Source organism: Miscanthus floridulus, chromosome 12 (genome assembly GCF_019320115.1).
Source record: "Miscanthus floridulus cultivar M001 chromosome 12, ASM1932011v1, whole genome shotgun sequence".
NCBI classification, from domain to species: domain Eukaryota; kingdom Viridiplantae; phylum Streptophyta; class Magnoliopsida; order Poales; family Poaceae; genus Miscanthus; species Miscanthus floridulus.
Genome location: NC_089591.1, coordinates 79,198,828 through 79,220,896, shown reverse-complemented (window position 1 = coordinate 79,220,896; position 22,069 = coordinate 79,198,828). Strand labels below are relative to the sequence as shown.

General features: G+C 47.8%; 4 protein-coding genes across 6 annotated transcripts; 3 read left to right on the top strand and 1 right to left on the bottom strand.

Moving 5' to 3' along the window:
* The first annotated feature begins 83 nt into the window (after window positions 1-83).
* Window positions 84-1,511, top strand: LOC136498628 (uncharacterized). Of its 2 annotated transcripts, none has more exons than XM_066494517.1 (2): window positions 84-414; window positions 508-1,511. In XM_066494517.1, exons 1-2 carry the CDS (start codon window positions 313-315, stop codon window positions 1,141-1,143), a joined length of 738 nt encoding a protein of 245 aa, XP_066350614.1. In that variant the 5' UTR covers window positions 84-312; the 3' UTR covers window positions 1,144-1,511. The 2 variants fall into 2 exon arrangements, with proteins under 2 accessions (XP_066350614.1, XP_066350613.1); XM_066494516.1 differs by having other exon boundaries at window positions 84-489; window positions 568-1,511.
* Window positions 1,512-7,712: 6,201 nt separating this feature from the next.
* Window positions 7,713-12,119, bottom strand: LOC136496218 (F-box protein SKIP23-like). The gene is made up of 2 exons (XM_066491896.1): window positions 11,992-12,119; window positions 7,713-8,370 (listed from the first exon to the last, which is right to left on the bottom strand). Exons 1-2 carry the CDS (start codon window positions 12,117-12,119, stop codon window positions 7,713-7,715), a joined length of 786 nt encoding a protein of 261 aa, XP_066347993.1.
* A 3,518-nt stretch (window positions 12,120-15,637) lies between these two features.
* LOC136496430 (inositol-pentakisphosphate 2-kinase IPK1-like) lies at window positions 15,638-20,218 on the top strand. 2 transcript variants are annotated; one of them, XM_066492095.1, is made up of 8 exons: window positions 15,638-15,771; window positions 16,081-16,201; window positions 16,510-16,713; window positions 16,980-17,124; window positions 18,533-18,573; window positions 18,671-18,781; window positions 18,983-19,570; window positions 19,731-20,218. In XM_066492095.1, exons 2-8 carry the CDS (start codon window positions 16,094-16,096, stop codon window positions 19,890-19,892), a joined length of 1,359 nt encoding a protein of 452 aa, XP_066348192.1. In that variant the 5' UTR covers window positions 15,638-15,771; window positions 16,081-16,093; the 3' UTR covers window positions 19,893-20,218. The 2 variants fall into 2 exon arrangements, with proteins under 2 accessions (XP_066348192.1, XP_066348193.1); XM_066492096.1 differs by having other exon boundaries at window positions 15,659-15,771; window positions 16,087-16,201.
* A 119-nt stretch (window positions 20,219-20,337) lies between these two features.
* Window positions 20,338-21,823, top strand: LOC136497891 (heavy metal-associated isoprenylated plant protein 20-like). The gene is made up of 2 exons (XM_066493772.1): window positions 20,338-21,262; window positions 21,353-21,823. The coding sequence occupies exons 1-2, from the start codon at window positions 20,863-20,865 to the stop codon at window positions 21,691-21,693; spliced, it is 741 nt and encodes a 246-aa protein (XP_066349869.1). The 5' UTR covers window positions 20,338-20,862; the 3' UTR covers window positions 21,694-21,823.
* The last annotated feature ends 246 nt before the right edge of the window (window positions 21,824-22,069 follow it).

Sequence of the window (22,069 nt, the reverse complement as noted above, 5' to 3'; positions counted from 1 at the left end):
AAGCTTGCAAGGTGGGTGCATGGGCGCTGCGTTGCCGTGGGTATAAACTGGCCATGTAGGCTCGTGGTTTGGAGGGTCCCGAGTCGTGTGTTTGAATAATAGAAGCCAAGATACAGGCGTTCGTCGTCGCGGCGTTCGTCGCCGGCAAGTTTATCTATCTACTGTTCATCTTCTACCTCTGTTGAGTTAGAGTGACTCGGTTCCAAAAGTCGACACCTGCTCGAGGGTGGCGAGGCCAAGAACGGCCCCATCCTAGAGCATCGTGGCAGCCACCAAGCTTCCCAGGATGCTGTGGCTCCCAACGAGCGCGGCATGCGCGGCCGCAGCCGTGAACGCCATCAACGTCGACGCACCGAACGACGAGCAAGATCGGAGCCCCGTCCTCATCCACAGCCACGGGGAGCGTCCCCAGAGGTGAGGCCGCGCTGCAATCCGGCCACCCCTCTGAATGGCAACGACGACGATCACCTCTCCTCGCAACCACCCATGGTACGTTCTGGTATGCAGGTTGAGCTAACGATGGAAAATCCAGAGTTTCCTGCTGAGCACTGCAGTCCACCACAACAGCAAGCAGCGGGGGCGCCAGACTTGGTGTTGATACCCATGAGCACGGAGTTGGCAGCATGTGCATCACCACTGCCACCACCTCCGGAGACAGAGGCGAGCTGGCCTGCATGTGCATCACCACTGCCACCACCTCCGGAGACAGAGGCGAGCTGGCCTGCCTCCCCACCACAGCTGCACGCGGCACCATCCTTGGAAGAAACGGAGGCAGCACCAGTGGCTTCTAACTTCATCGGCAACATCACCAAGCCACTAGTGCAGACACTACTGCAGCAGCAGCAGCAGCAGCAGAAACAACAGGCTGCACCTCGCAACATTAAGAAGAAACTCGGCGTGACCACCAGGAAGAGCGCATGGCTGGCTGCACTTACCTGGCCGCGGGGAGATTCCCTCAGCCGTGCTCGCCAGGTGCTCATGAAGTGGCTGGGCGTCACGCAGGAGGAGGGCCAGTCCTCGAAAGAAGCCTTGCTGCGCTACATCAACCTTTTCAAGGGTCCTCTGTCCGACCTGGTGATGAAGGCTCTCGCCGAGCTCTCCGGACTCGACGGCTCTACGGCGATGCAGCGCGCAGCAGCCTGAGCGCTCCTCGTATCCGGGTTACTTCGCTACTTTATGTTACGACAACATTTCTTCGAGTGCCGAGGACGTGTCCTCACTGTTGTACCCCTCCCTGTTCGTCGTCGCGGATGCGTCCGCCTTTGTGCCTGGTCGTGCAGTCCTCTAGTGGCAGCCAGGGGCCTACAGCTACCGAGTTTCTGCACGGCCATCTACTTTAGATCGTCCTACCGCCAGGTCGTCGCCGCCACTTCCTCCATCTTCTGTTGGTCTGATGTCTTGCTTGCAGCCAGAGGCCTTCAGTATGCAAAGCAAGGTTCTACAGTCCACAACTTCATGTATGTCTGTGTCATCAGCACCTTAAGAAATGAGTTTAATCTGGTGCCTTCTCCTCCTGGGTTCTACATGGTTACAAATGTCACAGCATAACCGCAACATTCTCAATTGGAATGTCAGGGGGCTAAATGATGGTGCTCGGCGTGATTCTGTGTTTGATCTGGTGCGAGATACTGGAAGCTCAGTGGTCTGTTTACAAGAAACTAAATTAGCGGCCATCGATCGGGCAGTAGTACCGCGCACCCTGGGCACAAAATTTCTGAACAACTATGCAGTTCTTCCGGCACTGCAAACAAGAGGTGGAATTCTGCTTGCTGTCTCTGAAAATTACTTCACCCTCTCAAACGTGAGCCTCACCCGTAACACGGTTACGGCCATGATCACCATGAAAGCTGACAACATGGAGTGGTGGATTACGGTGGTTTACGGACCTCAAACAGATGCGGACAAGCTTCTGTTCCTCCAAGAACTGAAGGACCTTGCAGCCCCTGGGCATGATATCTTATTGGAGATTTCAATCTTATCTACCAAGCTGCGGATAAAAACAACACACCTCAATCGACGCCTAATGGGACCCTTTAAGAAAACCATCGATGATCTTCATCTAAAAGAAATCCGACTAAATGGTCGCCGGTTCACTTGGAGCAATGGCCAAAACAACCCAACTCTAACACGAATTGATAGGGTCTTTTGCACCCCGAATTGGGAACCCATTTTCCCAACTTGCTACCTCCACTCCTTGCCGTCGCTAATGTCTGATCACACACCACTGCTATTTCAGGGCGAGCTAGGTCAGGAATCAAACGACCGCTTTTGATTTGAAATTTTTTGGGTTCGAATGGAAGGTTTTTTTTAGGCTGTCCAAACTGCTTGGAATAAGCCAGTGAATTCGGTGCAGCCCCTTAAACGCCGTCACATCAAATTGGCACGTACCATCAAGGGCATCAAGAATCGAAAGAAATCCAAAATTGGTGATACTAGACTTCAGCTTGCAATTGTTAAGGAGATCATCCTTCGATTAGAGACTGCCCAAGAAGAACGAACCCTCACACAAGATGAACTCGATCTATTGAAATGGCTCAAAGTTCGATCCATTGGTCTAGCCCTCATTGAGAAAGCAAGAATTCGGCAACGCTCACGCCTCACTTACATTCGGTTTGGAGATGCTAACACGAAATTCTTCCAGCTACGTGCTAATTCAAGGTCGAGGAAACATTACATCCATTGCCTGCAAACTGATGACGGCATAGCTTTCTCACATGATGATAAGGAGAAAATCATTACTGAGCACTTCCTTGAGCACCTTGGCACCACTACCGTCAGGCCGGCCATCTTTCACTGGGAGGCCCTCGACTATCAACCACATGACCTATCTTCACTGGAGGCACCCTTTTCGCAAGATGAGATCAAGGACACCATTCAATCCATGCTGGGGGACAAAGCACCGGGGCCCGATGGGTTCACTGGACTTTTTCTTCAAAGAGTGTTGGGAGATCATCAAATATGATCTCACAGCCGCCTTCAATCAACTCTACAACATGAATGCGCAAGGATTTGATCTACTGAACTCAGCCAATATTTTTCTCCTTCCGAAAAAGATGGACGCTGCAAAAGTTGGTGACTACCGACCAATAAGTTTGATTCATAGCATTGCAAAGATCTTCTCCAAATTGTTAGCCAAAAGACTCTTCTCTCATCTAAACACCTTGGTCTCCAAATGCCAGAGTGCATTCATCAAACACCGGTGCATTTAGGACAACTTTATGTACATCCAAAACATGGTGAGGAGATTTCACAAAATGAAAATGCCAGCCCTCTTCATGAAGCTGGACATACAAAAGGCCTTTGACACCATCAATTGGAGCTACATGTTGGAGGTACTACATGCTCTTGGTTTTGGGCCAAGATGGTATGAATGGATTTCTATCCTTTTTGGCACAACCACTTCAAGAGCTCTTCTCAATGGTAGTCAGGGAAGTAGTTTCAGTCACAAACGGGGTGTGCGACAAGGTGACCCACTATCACCTATGCTATTCATTCTCGCCATCGACCCGCTGCAAAAAAATGCTTGATCTCGCAACTCAGAATGGTATCCTTACACCGCTGCCACTAGCTACAACGAAACTGCGTACTTCTCCTTATGGCGATGACGCTACTATCTTCCTAAATCCAAATCGAGAGGAATTGCAAGAAGTAAAGGACATCCTCCAAATGTTTGGCGAAGTCACGGGTTTAATCACAAACTTGTAAAAAAAAGTTCAATCCACCCAATTCACTGTGAAAACATTGATCTAGATCATGTACTTGAACCATTCCTGGGTGCCTGCAATACCTTCCCGTGCCGCTACCTTGGTCTGCAGCTTCACACTCACTCCCTGCAAAAAGTGCACGTACAACCCCTCATTGAAAAGATTGTCAATTGTCTTGCAAGATGGAAATGACGGCTTCTCAACCGCGCAGGGAGACTTACTTTGGTCCAATCAGTGCTCTCCTCCATGCTGACTTACCATTTAGCTATCTTCCCGCTAGCAGTCTGGGCAAGGAAACAAATTGACAAAATTTGCCGTTCATTCCTTTGGAAAGGCGATGATAATGCCAACGACGGTCACTGCATGGTAAACTGGCCAACTGTGAGCAAGCCCAAGGACATGGGCGGTCTAGGAGTGATCGAACTAGACAAATTCGGCAGAGCTCTGCGCGTGCGATGGCTTTGGCAAGAATGGTCTGATGATCATAAGCCATGGTCTGGTATAGACGTCCCATGCAATGAAGTGGACAGATTTTTCTTCAATGCCTCCACTACTGTTTCCATTGGCAATGGAAAGAAGATGAAGTTCTGGCATCATAGCTGGCTTGATGGCGAGGCCCCACGAAACCTTGCACCACATCTCTTTGATTTGGTCAAAAGAAAAAATAAGACGGTCGAGCAAGAATTGAATAATAGCGCCCGGATCAAAATGCTTCACCGCAAAATAACAACCGCCACACATATGGAGCAATTTGTCTCTCTATGGATCAGGATTCAACTTGTGCATCTACAACCTGAGAGGGAGGAACAAATCAAGTGGAAATGGATAGCTGATGGAAAGTACTCTGCTCGATCAGCCTATCGAGCTCAATTTATCGGGACATACAATCGGCATCAAACCAAACTAATATGGCGAGCACATCCCAAGAACAAATGCAAATTGATTGCTTGGATACTAATACAGAACAAGATCCTTACCTCAGACAACCTAGCACTCAAAGGATGGTCACACCAGAACTCGTGTGCTGTCTGCAGCGGGCCATTGGAAACCGGCTTACACCTTTGCCTAACCTGCCCATATGCTCAAGTGGTGTGGAACCAAATCTCAACTTGGGAGAATTTCAATATTCTTCAAGCTGCTAACCCAGTGCAATTTGATAATATTGGTAAATGGTGGGAGAAGGCGGCAAGATCCGTACCAAAGGATAAAAGACGACACTTCAATGGATTGATTATCTACACCATGTGAAATATTTGGAAGGAACGAAATCGAAAAAAATTTGATCAAAAGTTCTTAAGCTCAGGAAGTAGAAACCTGCATTAAAGAAAATCTAGAGGAGTATAGAAGGGGCTTTTCGGGTGATCACCTAAGGTAGTGTAATTGCAATCATGGTGTAAGGGCTGTCGGGTGGCGGAGCCAATCCTTGACTACATTGCGGGTTCACGGCCTAGGAGCCATTGTATCTTAAATTTCTCTTTTTCTTCTTAATTGAAAGGCAGAGCTCCTGCCATTTATGTTAAAAAAAGAATAAATATATGGCACGGCTGAGGTAACGATTATCAGATCTGGAGCTAAATTTTGCTCCCAATATGTGACACTACAAACTAAATAGATTTATTGTGTTTAGCTGAATTGAGAGCCTACAACTTCCTATCTATATTTGAGTAATTATATCTATATAAAACTCTTGATGAAAATTAGTATATACCTTGCATAATGTGTGTGTGACAGTAAATCAGAAAAGTAAATAAGGTATCCCACAACTTCATATAGGGGGTTGCTACACTGTCACAAAAACGACAGGGACCCTTGTGACTGCGTATAAAACATTAATAAAGCTAGCAACAATTCCGTCAAAAAATTATCATGGATTTTCTGCATTACACAGTGACCTTGCATTTTTAGGAGCAGTGCTTCAAGCCTTCGTGGAAAGCATAAACTACCAAGCTTGTCCCAAACGTGATATATACTATTTAAAATGGGAGGCATTTCGAATCACATGTTGACCTTGAGTGATCAAAACTGAACAACGAAAATGTTTATGATCCGAATCTTCCGAAGAGCAGCTTGATGAACACCAAGAGAAGTCATAGCTACAATGGGCACGGCATGAACATGATCCGAGGGTGGAACACGCTCTCGTGCTGTGCGTGGCTTAGCCGAGGCGATGCTGATACGCGGCCATGCCGGGGGAGGGGTGTATTTACGAAGTATTTTGGGTTTTATTTACAAGGAGAAAAGGGGAAAAGGGAGTATATGACATAGTCATAGTGTCATGGTGACATCATCAAGCTAGCAGCAGAGCACGCGGCGGTCGTGGCACAGACGCGATCAACCAGCTCTCGCCCGGGCAACAAGCGGCGTGCAGGGAGGCGGCGCAGGAGCTGCACACGCGCCTGGCCGGGCCCGGGTCCTGGAGGGCACCGAAGCACATGGTGGCGGCGCTTGGTCGGATTTGGGGCAGACCAGCAGAGCCCAAGCCATCGTCGTTGTTGCGAGGAGGGAGGCGGCGAAGGGGAGTTGCGGACAGGCTGTGGCACACCGAAGCGAGGGCTGCGCAGACGTGGACGCGCGCTACCATGTGTGGATGGCTGTGCGGGTCCGCGGCGTAACGACGCGGGGGCCACGTGGACGGGCGGCTGCGCGGGGAGCAGCGAACAGGCCCACAACGGCGTGGTCCTCCCTCGTGAACCCGCGAACCACCCCGCACCTCCGCCTCTTCGGACCTCCGACGGCGTGTGGCAGAGCGGAACGACCTAGGCGTCGTTGAACTCGGGCGGGAGAAGGGACGACCACGGTGCGATGCCCACGAGAGGACTCTGGAGGAAGATGGAGAACGGGTGGCGACGGACGCCGCGAAGATAGGGACCGAGCTGGGACGTTGCTCGGCAACTGTGATAGAGTGGCGGTTGCAAGTGGAGGGAACGACTACAGCGAGGAACGACGCCGCTGTAGGATGGGGATGGCTGACTAGAGCGGTGAATAGTCATTTTAAAAAACTAGGTAGCATGTCCGTGCGTTGCTACGGGGTAACTAACAATTTATACTAAAAACACACGGATCGCACGATAAGATAACAATACTGTAAAAATTAAATACCAACGTTAAAGTGACATTTAATCCAAAAATCAAAGTTTATGAATTTAACACAGTCACGGTGTGCGCGGCGTCGCAGTCTCACAAACTCTACTTTATAGACCTTTCCGTGATGCGGCTAAGATAATGTTTTATATTGGCAGGAAAAAATCTCATATATCCATTTCTTTCATTGTAATCCATTTATCTGAACAATGTTTGAGGTGAGGGCACGGTTACAATTTTTAGGAGCTTTGCGATATTGTCCGAAGCTATGAGATGAAGCCTGTTCGTTTCGTCGTAAACGATCGTGGATTATTTACTGCTGACTGGTTTGGTGTGAGAGAAAAATATTGTTCCAGCTTATAATCCACGATCATATACGAGCAAGCGAACAGGCTGATGATTGATGTCTTGCAATGATCCTTCCAGAGATTGGGTCGAATCCAAACTAGAGCCTCGGAACCCTGCATCTTTTCCTGAACAGGCTTCACTTCGGATGCGCCGGTAGCAATATCAACTATCTCCAATCGATGGACCAAGTCGTATGGATCCCCATACAAAGGCTCAGACATATAGATTTTGTTCTTCTTGTACTTGGATACACTTGTTGCACTGAAGCTTTCATTGAAATGTTTAGACATGAACAATGTCTGATCACCGATGTTCCTTACCTTGAACCACTTCGACGTACGGTCGTGGAGGTTGCACTTGTAGATCGCGCTGTTGTAGGTGAAGCTTTGTGTCTCGTAGAACGTGCTCACCATGGCACCCATAATGTGTAGCTCACCATTTGATTCCAGGTAGCTGCGGTGGTAGAGCCCCGCAGGTGGCGACAACGATGGCAACAATGTCGCGGTTGGAGTAGCACCGGCAGTGTTGCTGCTGTAGACGGAGATTTCTCCAGTGCAGTCGATCGCCAAGAACTTTGTCTTAGCAGTGGACGATGGACCCCATGGAGAACTCCAGTTTGATGTCGAGCAGCGTCCATGCGCTGTCGACTCCAACCCAGCAGAACGCGACCTCCGTGGAACACCCAAGCATGGCCATGGCCACGCACTCACGGCCGACGGCGTCAAGCGGCGCCGAGAGCACGATCTCACAAAAGAACGCGTCCCTCATGTCTTCTAGCTTGATGGCTTTGCCTGTGGTATCCACGTCCCCGTAGCCATTGGTGGGATGCAGGACCCACCGGCCGTGGACCCTAGACACGTGTTCCGATGAGGACGTCGCTGCGACATGTTCGTCTGCTGGCGGGAGCTCAACGCGGGGGGCATGGGCACCGGCGAATGGATTCAGCAGCGTCACGGACATCGCCTCATCCATGAGCGCCAGCCACCCACACGAGGGGTCGCACGCCACCTTGCCATGCACGTCGGGCAGCGTTTTGGACAAGACCTTCTTCTCCGGGATGCAGTAGAAGCCGACGCGGTCCGAGTCAGGGTCGAACGGGAGCAGTAGGAGCGGCTCGAAGGTCGCGAACGGGGCAGCGGCGCACCATGGGGAGCAAGCGGATCGAAAGGACACCGCGTCGTGGCCTAACGCGAGATGCTGTCCGATGGACTCAAGGAAATCCTCTGGCAGGCCGGATCTTCAGTCAGGAAGTGGTAGGGACCTTCTCTTGGGATTTGGAGGCTGAGCCATGGAAGACTGATGACATCAACTATGGTTCACGCAAGAAATAGTGTCTGGTGTCTACTGTCGCGATAGACCATGGATTGGGGAATAAGGATATGGGGAAATGATTCAAAATGAACAGACCAAGGACAATTTCAGCAAGAAACAACAAGCGAGGACGATGGAACACGTGAGCGTGAAACCAAATGAAAGGAGGAAAAAGCTATCCCTTTTGCAAATGCAAAGATGGGAAGTAATTAAATGTTGGTAGATTTGGCAATGTTCTCAGAAATGCAAAGAGGTTCCTTTTGTCTTAATTCTTTTTCCTTCTGTATTAATTCACTTTTCTTTTGCTCGTTGCCATGTATGCTGGTGCACGCAAACATGCAATGTGTATATGGATAGCACAATAATTTTCTACTTCCTATTTTACCGTGATTTCTCTATCACATGGTAGACAATATTCAATCAAGGAGACGCAGCATGCGGGAGATGTCGTGGGATCGTAGGCGTGGGCAGACGGACGAACCAAAACAAATGTCGCACCAAAAAATGTCCACACTTTGTTCTTTTTAGTTGTAGGAGATTAATCGCGAGAGTTAGCTAATTTAAATGTGGAAGTGAAATAACAGCCAGCCTTCACTACACCCCTCTATCTAAATTTGCTAGTACCCTTAAAAAGATTGAACTAGTGAGCAACTAAGGAAACCAAGCTAGAGAGAGCACTTCTAAACAATTTTAGTTAGCAAGAACAAACAAGCTAAACAACTAGTACAAGAGTAAGCGCAAGGGAGCTCCTACACATATTAGTGATAAAGCGGTAAACACTAGGCACAAGCTCAACAACACGAATAGAGAATTTTGCAAAGTAAACTTGTGTTGAGATATGCAAAACACAATGTAGAGGATGACACACGATGTTTTTACGTGGTTCGGTGACTTGCCGGTCACTTAATCCACGTTGAGGCAAGTTCTAGGATTGCCGCTCCTCTTGTTAGCTCCAAGCCCGCAAACTTTGGACTACCTCACTAGGTAGGCTCCACGTGAGCACTAAACCTTGAGCCGGTCAAATCAACTAGATACTCTCACAAGCCTCAATTTTACTAGAGATGCTCTTTGCCTTCCTCCGACGAGGATGAGCTCAATAGCCCCTCACAAATCCAACTCCGGAGCACCGCACAATCCTTCTTGCGTGCTTCACGGAGACACAATCACCAAGCCGTCTAGGAACCGGCAAGCTCCAAGAGTAACAAGCAACCGCGCTCGCACGATGACCACCTAGTGCCACAAGCAATTTTTCACACAAAGATTCGCACTAGTGGAGCACACTCACTCTCCAAATGTTGCCCTCAAGCAAGGAGTATGAGAGGAGGTGTTACTCTCTCTCTCTCTGAGATCTTAGCAGTTTTTTGTTGTGGTGCATATAAACATCCTGACTTCATGAGGATACGTTGTGTATCAACCAGACAATAGATGTAAGGGTAATAAGCAAGTGGTTCAGAAACAATTTGTTCCTTTCTTGTTTGGCAATTACTCCATTCGTCCTCAAATACAATGCATTCTGGCCATTTTTAGACAAAATAAGGGAGAGTGCAATAGACACATGTACCCCTCACTTGTCTTCCTAATGTATTGAAATCTGATTCTTTTTACACGATTAAAGGGTGAACTATTAGTCTCCTTATACAAAATATTTCAAGTACATGAATTACTTTCCTTATACGAAATAATAATGTATTTTATTTAAGTAAACATTATCTTCTTGTTCCCCGAATGTACTATATTTAAGTACAAATTTTAAATGCCAGAATGCACCTTATTTCAGGACCGAGGGAGTATTGTCACGTAATTGATTTTAGGACATGTTTGGATTGGATACATAATTTCAAGAATCTAGTATTTGTTATTATCAGGGTTTAACTAGAATTTTGATATTACAAGAATCAATGTCTTGGATTTTTGTTATCTATTACACAATCTATAATCTGTCATGTTTGGATGGGCATATGATTTTTAGTAGATTCTTATCTAAACAGGGCAGCCTCCCTGTTGTGTTGTGTGATTGTTTCTTCGACTTTGGGTTTTGCACCGAAAGCACTAGATATGTTTCATGTAGGTACTCCCTCTAGTTTGTAAATGACCAATATTTTAAACAAAGGTATAGTCTCCAAAACATAGCTTTAACCAAGTTTTCTATTAGAATGCAAATAAGACAAAATTGGCTTCTGGACACTGAAAGTGACCACGCTTTGTTGTTGAACATCCAAAATGAAGTTATTTGCTGTAGGACACTCTAGTTCTTGACAAATTTATTGATGGACACTCTGCCTAATAAAATATTAATTTCTAGTTTTTAAGGAGAGAGAAGGGCGGTAAAATATCCTTTTTGTCTCTGTCCCTTTCTTCTACCTTGGTCTCCTTCCTCTAGCCGCCGCACTCCTGATTGGCGAAGCTGCAGCCGAGGTGACCTATGCGTGTGCGACTACGCATGGCCACATCGATCCCCGTTGTTCATCATGGCCATGTCGAGCCATGCGCCGCACATGGTAGGTGGTCCTTGCTGTGCCTGATCGAGCGGGTAGGTCGTGGTGCTCCTGGCTGGATGCCGCCAGCCGCGCTAGGACACCTGGCATGCTGGTCCAGCCACCCAGCCTGCGTGCCTCCCTGCCGGGTCGGGGAAGGGGGAAGGGGTGGGGAGCTTAGGGTGGGGGATAGGCCGCCTCCATGGATCTAGGGGTGGGGAGCTCGGGGTGGAGGAGGGCTACCGACGCATAAGGAGAGCAGGGCGGCGGTGCCTGCTCCAATTGGAGCCGCACTGGAGCAGGGCAGCGGCGCCTGCTCCAACTCGATCTGCCACTTGCTCGTCGGTTGGGGGAGGGACGTCGCCGGGCCCCGTGGGCACCGAGTGGAGGGAGGAGCCGCCGCAGCCAGGGTCTCTCACAGGCCGCTGAGTGGAGGTTGACCTGCCCTGCCAGGCACTGTCGCCGATCTCGAGAAAGAAAGGAAACGACCGGACCAAGGTAGAAGAAAAGGGTAGGGGCAAAAAGGACATTTTACTACCCTTCTCTCTCCTCAAAAGCCATAAATTAATATTTTATTGGACGGAGTGTCCACCAGCAAATTTGTCAAGAACTAGAGTGTCCTTCAGTAAATCACCTCATGTTGGATGTCCAGCAGCAAAACGTAGTCACTTTTTAGTGTACAGGAGCCAATTTTGCCAATAGAACATCCTAATGTTATGCTTACTAGTTCATCACGCGTGCCCTCGCGCGCGCCGGTAAGGTAGGAAAGGAGATAAAGGGGATTTTTTGGCACCCGATTCACTGCATAGATTAAATGGGGAGCAGAGAAATCCAACCATGCAGCCAACAGATCCGGCCATCCATCACCGGAGCCGGCAAGGGAAGGGGAGGGAAGCAAGAGAGAGCGCACCTTTACGTGTATAGCGGCCGAGCAGCAGTCGTTCCACGGCCACCTCTCCCGTGCCCCGTGCCCACAGTGTGTAGCGACGATGGCGGCCAGTGGGCCTGCTCGCACCCACCCCCAGCCAGGGGCATGGCCGCCGAGCACAGGCAGCTAGGGTTTGGTCAAGCACAGCGAAGCAGCGGGAAGGGGCAGCGCGGGGGAAGCAGCGGCGGCGCATGTAGCTAGGGTTTGGTGGAGCACATGCGGAGCGGCAGAAAGGGGCAGCGCGAGGGAAGCAGTTGCGGCGGCGACCGGCATGGGCTTGTCGTGCCGCTCCGTGGCCGAGGACGTCCACCGTTGGGGCCCATGCGTGGTGCTGCGCAACAGGCCGGGGGCGCCGTCGCCCCCACAGCACGGCGTGCGAGGAGAGGTGAACCTGCAGGATGAAGTTGTGTTGGGGTGGCAGCCACGGCTACGTCCACCTGCTGGGGGTAGCGGGGGGCAGCTCATGGACGTGTGGCACCGTCCAGCCGGCGCACCGGCCATCGGTGGAGCCCATGTAGCTGGATCTAGTGGAGATGGGGAGGCCTCGTGCTGGATTTGCCTGCTCACCATAGTCCACCGCCTTCATTGCCGACGCGAGCTCCACGCCGTGCTCCAGCTTCAGATCCACCGCCGGGAGGGTGAAAGGTCCTAATGGCTAGAGGGGGGGGGGTGAATAGCCTAATAAAAATTTCTACAACAACACTTAACAAAATGATTAAACAATTATGAGGCGAAGCAGGTGTTGCGCTAGCCTACTTAAAATGCAAGCCACCTACCATAATTCTAGTTTAGATAGTATCTATTCACACAATAGCTATGACACTACCCTATGTTAGTGTGCTCTCAAAGGCTAACTAAAGAGCCACACCAATTAAGCAAGCAAGCTCTCACAACTAGCTACACTAAAGAGCTTGACAACTAGTTTACGATAATGTAAAGAGAGTGATCAAGAAGGTTATACCGCCGTGTAGATGAATGAATCAATCAATCACAAGGATGAATAACAATGAAGACCAATCACCTTGGAATCAATGATGAACACAATGATTTTTACCGAGGTTCACTTGCTTGCCGGCAAGCTACTCCTCGTTGTGGCAATTCACTCACTTGGAGGTTCACGCGCTAATTGGCTTCACACGCCAAACCCTCAATAGGGTGTCGCACAACCAATCACAAAATGAGGATCACATAAGCCACGAGCAATTCACTAGAGTACATTTTGGCTCTCCGCCGGGGAAAGGTCAAGAACCCCTCACAATCACCATGATCGGAGCCAGAGACAATCACCACCCTCCGCTCAACGATCCTCGCTGCTCCAAGCTGTCTAGGTGGCGGCAACCACCAAGAGTAACAAGCGAATCCTGCAGTGAAACACGAACACCAAGTGCCTCTAGATGTAATCACTCAAGCAATGCACTTGAATTCTCTTCCAATCTCACAAAGATGATGAATCAATGATGAAGATGAATGGGAGGGCTTTGGCTATGCTCACAAGGTTGCTATGTCAATAAAAAATGGCCAAAGGTGTGAGCTACAGCCAGCCATGGGGCTTAAATAGAAGCCCCCACAAAATAGAGCCGTTATACCCCTTCACTAGGCATAACGCGGACTGACCGGACGCTCCGGTCAGTTGATCGGACGCTGAGCCCCCAGCGTTCGGTCGCTTGCTGTCAGCCACATGTCCCGACTTCAACGATCATCAGCCTTGACCAAACACTACGCTTGAGTTGACTGGATGCTGAACACCAGCGTCCGGTCGTTTACAGTAAGGTTCCAAAACCGACTTTTGCCGACCGGACGCGTCCAGTCATGCTCGACCGGACCCTTCCAGCGTCCGGTCATACTGTAACTTCTTACTGTGCTGACCGACAACACGACCGGACGTAGCTCTTCAGCATCCGGTCGCTGAGCGACCCAGCATCCGGTCAGTTGACCGACAGCAGTATCTTTGCGACCAACTTTATTTCTCCTCTAACTTCTTCACCCTTGCTCAAATGTGCCAACCACCAAGTGTATCACCTTGTGCACATGTGTTAGCATATTTTCACAAACATTTTCAAGGGTGTTAGCACTCCACTAGATCCTAAATGCATATGCAATGAGTTAGAGCATCTAGTGGCACTTTGATAACCGCATTCTGATACGAGTTTCACCCCTCTTAATAGTACGGCTATCAAACCTAAATGTGATCACACTCTCTAAGTGTCTTGGTCATCCAAAACAAAATAGCTCATATGGTTTATACCTTTGCCTTGAGCTTTTTGTTTTTCTCTTTCTTCTTTCCAAGTCCAAGCACTTGATCATCACCATGGCATCATCTTCATCATGCTATGATCTTTGTTTGATTCGCAACTTGGAGTGTGCTACCTATCTCATGATCACTTGATAAACTAGGTTATCACTTAGGGTTTCATCAATTCACCAAAACCAAACTAGAGCTTTTAGAGGGGCCCCGCGAGCGGTCGCTTCAGATCCACCGCTGAGGTTGCCGATGTGACCTCCTCGTCGTCATCCACGCCCACCACGGAGGTCCCTCCGCCGCGTCAGGGCCTCCGCTGGCTGCCCGCGCACCCGTGGGGACGACCGGCGATGGAGGGGCCAAACCCTAGGACGTGCGACCCGCTGCCTTGCGTCGCGAGGAGGAAGCGACGTGGTGGAGGGCCAGGAGGAGGAGGAGGGTGGCCGCCGCCACGTGGAGGGGCGACCACCGCCGAGGTCGCCTCGCGCCGTTGCCTCGGTCGCGTCGCGACTTGGGAGCGAGGGAGGAAGCGTACAAGAGAGAGAGAGGAGGAGGAGGGGATGAGAAGTTTTCTTAAGGAGAATCAGGAGCTGGAGTATATATTTGCTCCACCGGATTCGCACGAGAAGCCGCAAAAGCTAGCAAAATCAACCTAGAGCGACGAGAGGCAAAAGAAGCAGATTCTAAAAGAAACGGCTACAAGCAGTCTGGGCCACACGATGGCGGATCCGACGTTTGGGAACAATTGGGGTGACGTGGATGCTGTGAGAGGCGGCCAAAGTAACTTGCTTTGATATATTAGATATGAAAGTACTTCTCAAGTATCTATGTATATGAGCATCTAGTATTTAAGTCTGTGAACTAAACAAGCTACTAAAAATTATTTGTAGTTAAGGTTTTAAAAGTTTGACTCAAACCTTGTGCAAAAGATGAAGTGTATGCAGCAACAACGCAAATGAAATAATCCTACTCCACATAGATTTTTTCTTTGCTACGTGCTTAGAACTCGGTTTGGTGAAGCGATACTATACCATCAAATTATTCGATGGTCCGTCTTTTATAACACTTATTAGGGCATCTTTAGAACAGGAGCAAAGAGGAATAAAAAACATAGATATCCGAAAAAAAATTAGCATAAAGTGAAAACTAATGAATCTAACATAGAGGAATGCCTGAAGTTTGCTCTTTTGATTTGCGCGAAAATTTGAATGCTCATGTTCCAAACGCTCTCATGTGATTTCTTTTTGGAGGAAGGAAAAACCTCCAAAATTCATGTGGAAAAAAAAAGCTACCGTCCCAAATATGTCCACAAATGTGTGTTCCATTTCCATACATGCGCCAGAATTTGCACTCGTCTCGATGCTGGCGGCGGCGCGTCGCCAATACGCGGCGCGGAGGTGGAGCCGTGTGTCCGCCCGCGTGGCGTCCACTCTCCCTCCACGTTTTGGCGTCCTCCTCGCCTTCCCGGGAATCTCCTCCAGCTACTGCCCCTCCCCTTCCCTTCGCTCCCTTGCCCCAAGCACTGCTACTAGTACTAGTACTAGCATCGCTTCAGGTCTCCGCCAAGCGCAGACACCGCAGTAGCAGCACGAACTGGCGATCTCCGCCGCGTCCAACCTCCTCCTCTGGTGATCGCCGGACGGGCGGGGTTGGAACCAGCGGAGCGAAGCCCACCTCCTTCCGCTGGTAAGCGTCACGCCCGCCCGCTCCTCCCTCCCTCCCTCCGAAGCTCCACCCCGCGGGCCCGGGCACCCTGGTCGCTGCGCCCGGATGTGTGCGCCATCTGCTCGACGAAACGCCGCTCCGCTTAGGAACATGCTTGCTTGCTGCTTCTCGCTCAATTTCGCTCGCTTCCTCTCTCTCGATGCGGCTTGGGGCTTTGCTGCGGAGCTAGTGAACCAGCAGAGCTAGATGACAGATGCAGATCGCTTGCTCTATCGTTTGACTTTTGGAGTCACCATTTCTGTTTGGTTTGTTTGCCTCTGTGTGTGACAGCTGCAGATTCTCGATGGATATGGATGGGGTTCTGCAAGCCGCGGATGCCAAGGACTGGGTTTACAAGGGGGAAGGCGCCGCGAATCTCATCCTCAGCTACACCGGCTCGTCCCCTTCCATGGTATGCACCGAGTAGGTTCTTACTTCTTAGTGTGACCGCATCGATCACTTGGCTTGCTGTGAGTTTAGGGGCTCCATGTGATTCACGAGTGGGCCATTCCAGCCCCAGATCCAGTACCCTGTCTAGCAAGTGATGAAACATGGATCAGGGCGTTCACGTGATAGCTTGAAAAATAAGCATATGTTGCTTTTCCATGATTGTGCATTTTGTGACGATGCATGTGTTTTTCCTGAATACTATGATGGATATGTTTGGAGGAAGCATTGTTTCACTCTGATGATAATGATGTTACTTTCACTTGTTTTCAGCTTGGCAAGGTACTGCGGGTCAAAAAGGTTCTAAAAGACAAGTCGCAGCCGGCACCAAGTTGTTTGGTCTTCTCAAGTCATGAGAAACTCCTGTGGGGCCATATCCCAGAATTGGTTGAGTCTGTCAAACAAGATTGCTTGGCTCAAGCATATGCAGTGCATGTTATGAGCCAACATCTGGGTGCCAATCATGTCGATGGTGGGGTATGGTTCAGATTCAGTTCATTTATGTCCTGTTATTGTGATTTACTTGGGTATTGTTCACTTCTAGAAGAAATTGGATATTTGCGATCATTTCCTTATAATCACCATCACCCTACTGAAATAGAAATAACATGTCATCAATGTGCATACTATTGAATTTTGACACGAATATGCTTCATTCATCGTTTGTTGCTAATTCCAGTAGGCACTACTCTTTGGATCTGCATGACTAGACAAAGAAATCATGTTATCTTTCCACGATGCAGGTTCGTGTACGTGTTTCTAGGGATTTTCTGGAGCTTGTTGAAAAGAATGTTCTTAGCAGTCGTCCTGCTTGGAGAGTAAATGCAAGTTCAATTGATAACACTGCGGATGCTGCTCTTCTAATACCAGACCACTCGTTATTTTCTGGTACACACTTACATATATTGATACAATCTCCATCCCTCCTTTTACCATAATCTGAATCTTGTTAGTTAAGGTTAAAAAATAGGAAAAAATCTACTTAACCTCCCACCTTTCATACTTGGTCTACCTCACCCCCAACTATGAAACCGTCTGTTTTACCCCCTGAACTTTCTAAAACCGTCTATTTTACCCTTTGGGCGGTTTTCAGCGGCGGCTTTGCCACAGTAACAGCGGGTCTGCTACGGTGGGTTTGCTACAGTGCCAGTGGTTTTGATTTTTTTTTATTTTCGGTGAATTTTTGAAAAATTATAGTAAATCATAGAAAAATCATAAAATGAAAAATCTAATTTTATTGGACTCCACATGAGTAGATCTACACAGTGAATATATAATACGATATACTTTAGTACAAATTTTTTTTGTAGCTTTAGATTAATTGAAAAATCCAATTTTGTCTGTAATTAATTAGAATTTATCTATAACTCAGTTATACATAGTCCAATGAGTACGAAATTTTTACTATAGTTCAAGCATACAATAATTAGCGTACCATAAAAATTTCACCACAATTGGACCATAGAAGCTGCAGCTATGAATTATTCCAATTAATTACAGACAAAATTAGATTTTCCAATTAATCTAAGGCTACAGTAAAAATTTTGTACTAAAGCATACCATATTATATATTCACTATGTAGATCTACTCATGTGGAGTCCAACAAAATTAGATTTTTTATTTTATGATTTTTCTATGATTTACTGTGATTTTTCAAAGATTCACCAAAAATAAAAAAAGGGAATTCAAACCCACCGTTACTGTACCAAACCCACCGTTACTGTAGCAAACCGCTGTCAAAAAACCGCCCGGGGGGGTAAAATAGACGGTTTTGGAAAATTCAGGGGGTAAAACAGACGGTTTCATAGTTGGGGGGTGAAGTAGACCATGTATGAAAGGTGGGGGGTTAAGTAGACTTTTTCCTTAAAAAATATGATTGATTAAGCAAGGTCCAGAGCTGTATTAATTTCTCATGCACCGATGTTTTGATGGAACATTTGCAGCAAGGCTGTTGCTTAACTTTTTTCTATTTGCATTGGACGAACAGTCGGCTTCTTTGTCTATAAAGATCTTCCAATTTGCAGTTCTTATAGGTTTAAATTTGCAACTGTCATTTACAACAGCCCACTGGGTAGCATCAAGATGGGTAGAAACTGGCTTGTTTTCTCATTGATTTATAACTTAAATTCTTGGTTAAACTACTAGAACATGGTTGGTGTCTTCAAATGCTGCTGATCCTGAAGCCATAACCTGAAATCATTGTAGTTTGATAGTTTCCTCTTAGTCCTTTAGATATTTCCAGAACTCTATATAGATTGAATGTATGTTTGCTTACTAAATCTTTCTTAATCTCAGGTAATCCTAAGGGTAGCAGCTGCATAGCTGTAGAGATAAAGGTACTTTGCAAGCTTCCTCTTTTATTCTTATTTTTCATTTCTGATGTATATTTCACCTTCACCATTTGACTTCTTTTCGGCTTGCTTTACCTTGCAGGCCAAATGTGGGTTCCTGCCATCATCAGAATATATATCAGAAGATAATTCTATCAAGAAACAAGTAACGAGATATAAGATGCATCAGCACCTCAAATTTCATCAGGGTGAGGTACGTAGATTGGAATGCTTGATCCAAGATAGAATTCCCCTCTCTTTTGCACACTTAAAAAAAACATCCATTGATGATACAAATTTTATGACAATACCGTAAGGCTTTTCTTGTTATTTATGGCACTCTTGTAATACTACACCATCTCTTTTGCTTTTTGACATCAGGTTGATTCCCAATACATTCTTGCACACATTTCAGATATCGAAGACTAGTGAATACAATCCTCTTGATCTATTTTCTGAGTCAAAAGAAAGAATACGCATGGCCATCAAGTCATTTTTCTCAACTCCTCAGAACAACTTCAGGATTTTTGTCAATGGATCTTTAGCTTTTGGTGGCATGGGAGGTGGTACAGATAGTGTTCGTCCTGCTGACACTGATAAGTGTATTGAAGATCTCAGCAAGGTTAGTGGCCTAGAACTCCCTGACTTCACTGAGCTCCTGTCAGAGACAATTTTTAAATCTGGGGTATTAGGCAAACTGTTGACCACTCAAAAGCTGGATTATCATGACATTGAAGGGGCAATTCATCTGTACTACAACATAATTTCTCAGCCTTGTTTGGTCTGCAAAAACCTAACTGATGTAGAGCTATTGCGGAAGTACACTCTCTTGCATTCTCTTCCGTTGGACGAGAGCCTGAAGATTGTCAGGGACTTCCTCATTTCTGCTACTGCAAAGGACTGTAGCCTGATGATCAGCTTTCGGCCAAGAGAGAATGGAAGTACAGATTCTGAGTATGATTCAGTGTTTCTTGAATCAGTGAAGCGAACCTATGAGTACAAGGTATGCTACTGTGAAATCTAGTGTTGTTGTACCTTCTAGTCGTCCAGCTCTCCAGCCACAAAACTAGCTATATAGTTCACAACTGAGTTTGTTTGTGAATTTATTTCTTTGCTTATTTTTTTCGGGATAAATGGTGTTAAACTGCACATTCCTTTTGCAGGCATATTTCGTTGATCTGGATGTGAAACCTCTGGTTAAGATGGAACATTATTTTAAACTGGATCAGAAGATAGTCAATTTCTACACAAGTAATGGGGAGGTCTTGCCAGCTCCAAAGAGCAGTAATACAAAAGACACTTCACCGATTCAGCTCCAACAATGAGGAGCCTCTCTTCCTATATACGTCTGGAGAAGGGTGCATCAGGGAGTGTTGGTTTTTGTTTCCTGCTGCTGTTGTTGTAACTTCATGAGTATAGTCCCAAGGTTGGGAGGCTCGATCATTACGCCTGGGAAGGGTACAGGGAGCCGTGTTGTTCGTTGTTGCTGTTGTAACTCTACTTGTGCATACACCGTGGCTTGTCACAGCTATTTCCGAAGATGTCCAATGTTAGTTGAGACAACTGAACTGCTTACCGTGGCAACCACTCATTGTAACATCAAGTTGAAAAATGAGGGCTGAAGTTTCCCTCGCACTCGCAAGGTACTATATGTCATGTGTACCGATTAGTTTGCCCGTGTCATGTGTTTTCAGTTTGCTATTGCAGAAATGTTTGGTGAAACTTTCGTCCTCTCACCCTTGGCAAACCAAACCTAACTTATTAGAATTAAATTCAGTTCTAGTGGCTGGGAATCTGTATGTAGCCTAGCTGTTGGCTTCATTCGACTAAATCCTGCCTGCCGGACTTGCGATGCTGTCTGTTTTCGTTGTGATGGCTACGGCCTACAGGCCACAAGCGCCTGTCGCCGTCCAGCCATGCCTGATGACTGATGAGCTAGCTAATCGAAAGGCATGAAGTGTCTCTGGCACTGCTTGCTTATATATTGTGTTATTTCTCTGGTCAAAAACGCATGTAGCCTTTGATTCGCCAACGCCGGCAGGCGTTCGCCGTTTGCAGAACTAGTCAGGGTGGTTCAGCTTCCAGCTTCTAGACAGAGACAAATGTGGACTTCCTGTTTAAACAGTTAGTAATTGCAGCTAAACTAACCGCATACAACTGTCTATTTCGTTAGCGTATCAAAATCACGCACGTCAAAGTTGTAATTTTCTGTCACCAGCCGCCGGCCGGCCGAAATTCTTGAACACATTTTGAGTCGTTAAATAAACCATTGCAAGGACTACAGGAGTGAAATGCATGAGTTCTAGAATCTGCAATTCTGCAGACTGCAGTGTAGTAGTCGCTGAACAACGGCAAGTTAGAGGCCCAGTTGGTGCCGGCAATGTTATGCATTTAGCCAATGCAAAGGACAGAGCGAGCGATTGGACTTCTCCAGGAGTCCAGGCAGGGGTTGAGCTACCCAATTTGTCCCTCCAACCACCCGAAAACCAACCAGAATATCTGCAGCAGGGGAGCAAGACACCTGCCGGCCGGCACTTGCCACTTTGTCACTTGTCAGGCAAGGCCGGAGAAACTAAAACGGCGGCAAAGGGACCCGGCCGTCCGGCGTCCATGTCGAAGGTGACGGTGCTCAAGGTGGACACCTCCTGCCCCAAATGCAAGCGCAAGGTCTTGCAGGCCGTCACCGGCCTCCACGGTACGTACACGTACGAGCCCGCTTCTTCTCCGTTCGGCCATGCACGCACCATGGATCCCGGCAATGTAAAGATCGTTTTGGTGGGCTCAGGTGTTGACAAGGTCGAGGTGGACTCGGAGAAGAGCACGATGACGGTGACGGGCACCGTGGACCCGGTGGACGTGATCGTGCAGGCAAGGAAGGCCGGGAGGCGCGCGTCCGTGCTCACCATCGGCCCGCCGCCCAAGCCGGCCGAGGAGAAGAAGCCCGCCGAGCAGGATAAGAAGAAGACGGAGGAGAAGAAGACGGCGGCGGGCGCGGAGAAGAAGGCGCCCGAGACGCCGGCCACGGTGTTCGTCCACCACGTGCCGTCGTGGCCTTCGTGCCCCAGGTACCAGTACCCGGAGAGAGTAGTGTACGAGCAGGAACCGCCGCCTTGCTCCATCATGTAATGTAACTTAACTAACTGAGCCGGATCTGACCATGGGTATACATCACTGCTTCCGCTTGCTCATTTCGAACTTGGAACAGGTACAGGAACTTTGTAAGATCTTGTTCTTGTATAGAGTTCAGAAGAAACAGTTCAGCTTACTCAAGATCAGGGTATAAACTCTGCTTGCATTTTTACGGTGTGAGACAGTGGCAATATATTACAGTACAGTAATAAATAAATATTATATATGTGCCGGATCATCCGATCGAGATTCCGAGGTGAATATATAGGCATATTTTACTTCTTTTGGGATTTGGGATTGGGAATTGGGATGACGTACGAGCGAACCGATTCAGAGCTCTGGCTTTAGCTTGACCTTAACGAACGCGCTTACT

Excerpts from the sequence above, each read along its gene's own strand:
- LOC136496430 (XM_066492095.1), top strand. The coding sequence starts at position 16,094 with ATGGATATGGATGGGGTTCTGCAAGCCGCGGATGCCAAGGACTGGGTT. Across the intron at positions 16,714-16,979 it reads CCAATCATGTCGATGGTGGG|GTTCGTGTACGTGTTTCTAG; the intron begins GTATGGTTCAGA and ends TCCACGATGCAG. Across the intron at positions 19,571-19,730 it reads AGCGAACCTATGAGTACAAG|GCATATTTCGTTGATCTGGA; the intron begins GTATGCTACTGT and ends TTCCTTTTGCAG.
- LOC136496218 (XM_066491896.1), bottom strand. The coding sequence starts at position 12,119 with ATGCCGGTCGCCGCCGCAACTGCTTCCCTCGCGCTGCCCCTTTCTGCC. Across the intron at positions 8,371-11,991 it reads CCCCTTCCCGCTGCTTCGCT|ATCCGGCCTGCCAGAGGATT; the intron begins GTGCTTGACCAA and ends TCCTGACTGAAG.
- LOC136497891 (XM_066493772.1), top strand. The coding sequence starts at position 20,863 with ATGAGTTCTAGAATCTGCAATTCTGCAGACTGCAGTGTAGTAGTCGCT. Across the intron at positions 21,263-21,352 it reads GGCCGTCACCGGCCTCCACG|GTGTTGACAAGGTCGAGGTG; the intron begins GTACGTACACGT and ends TGGTGGGCTCAG.
- LOC136498628 (XM_066494516.1), top strand. The coding sequence starts at position 313 with ATGCGCGGCCGCAGCCGTGAACGCCATCAACGTCGACGCACCGAACGA. Across the intron at positions 490-567 it reads TCTCCTCGCAACCACCCATG|CAAGCAGCGGGGGCGCCAGA; the intron begins GTACGTTCTGGT and ends CCACCACAACAG.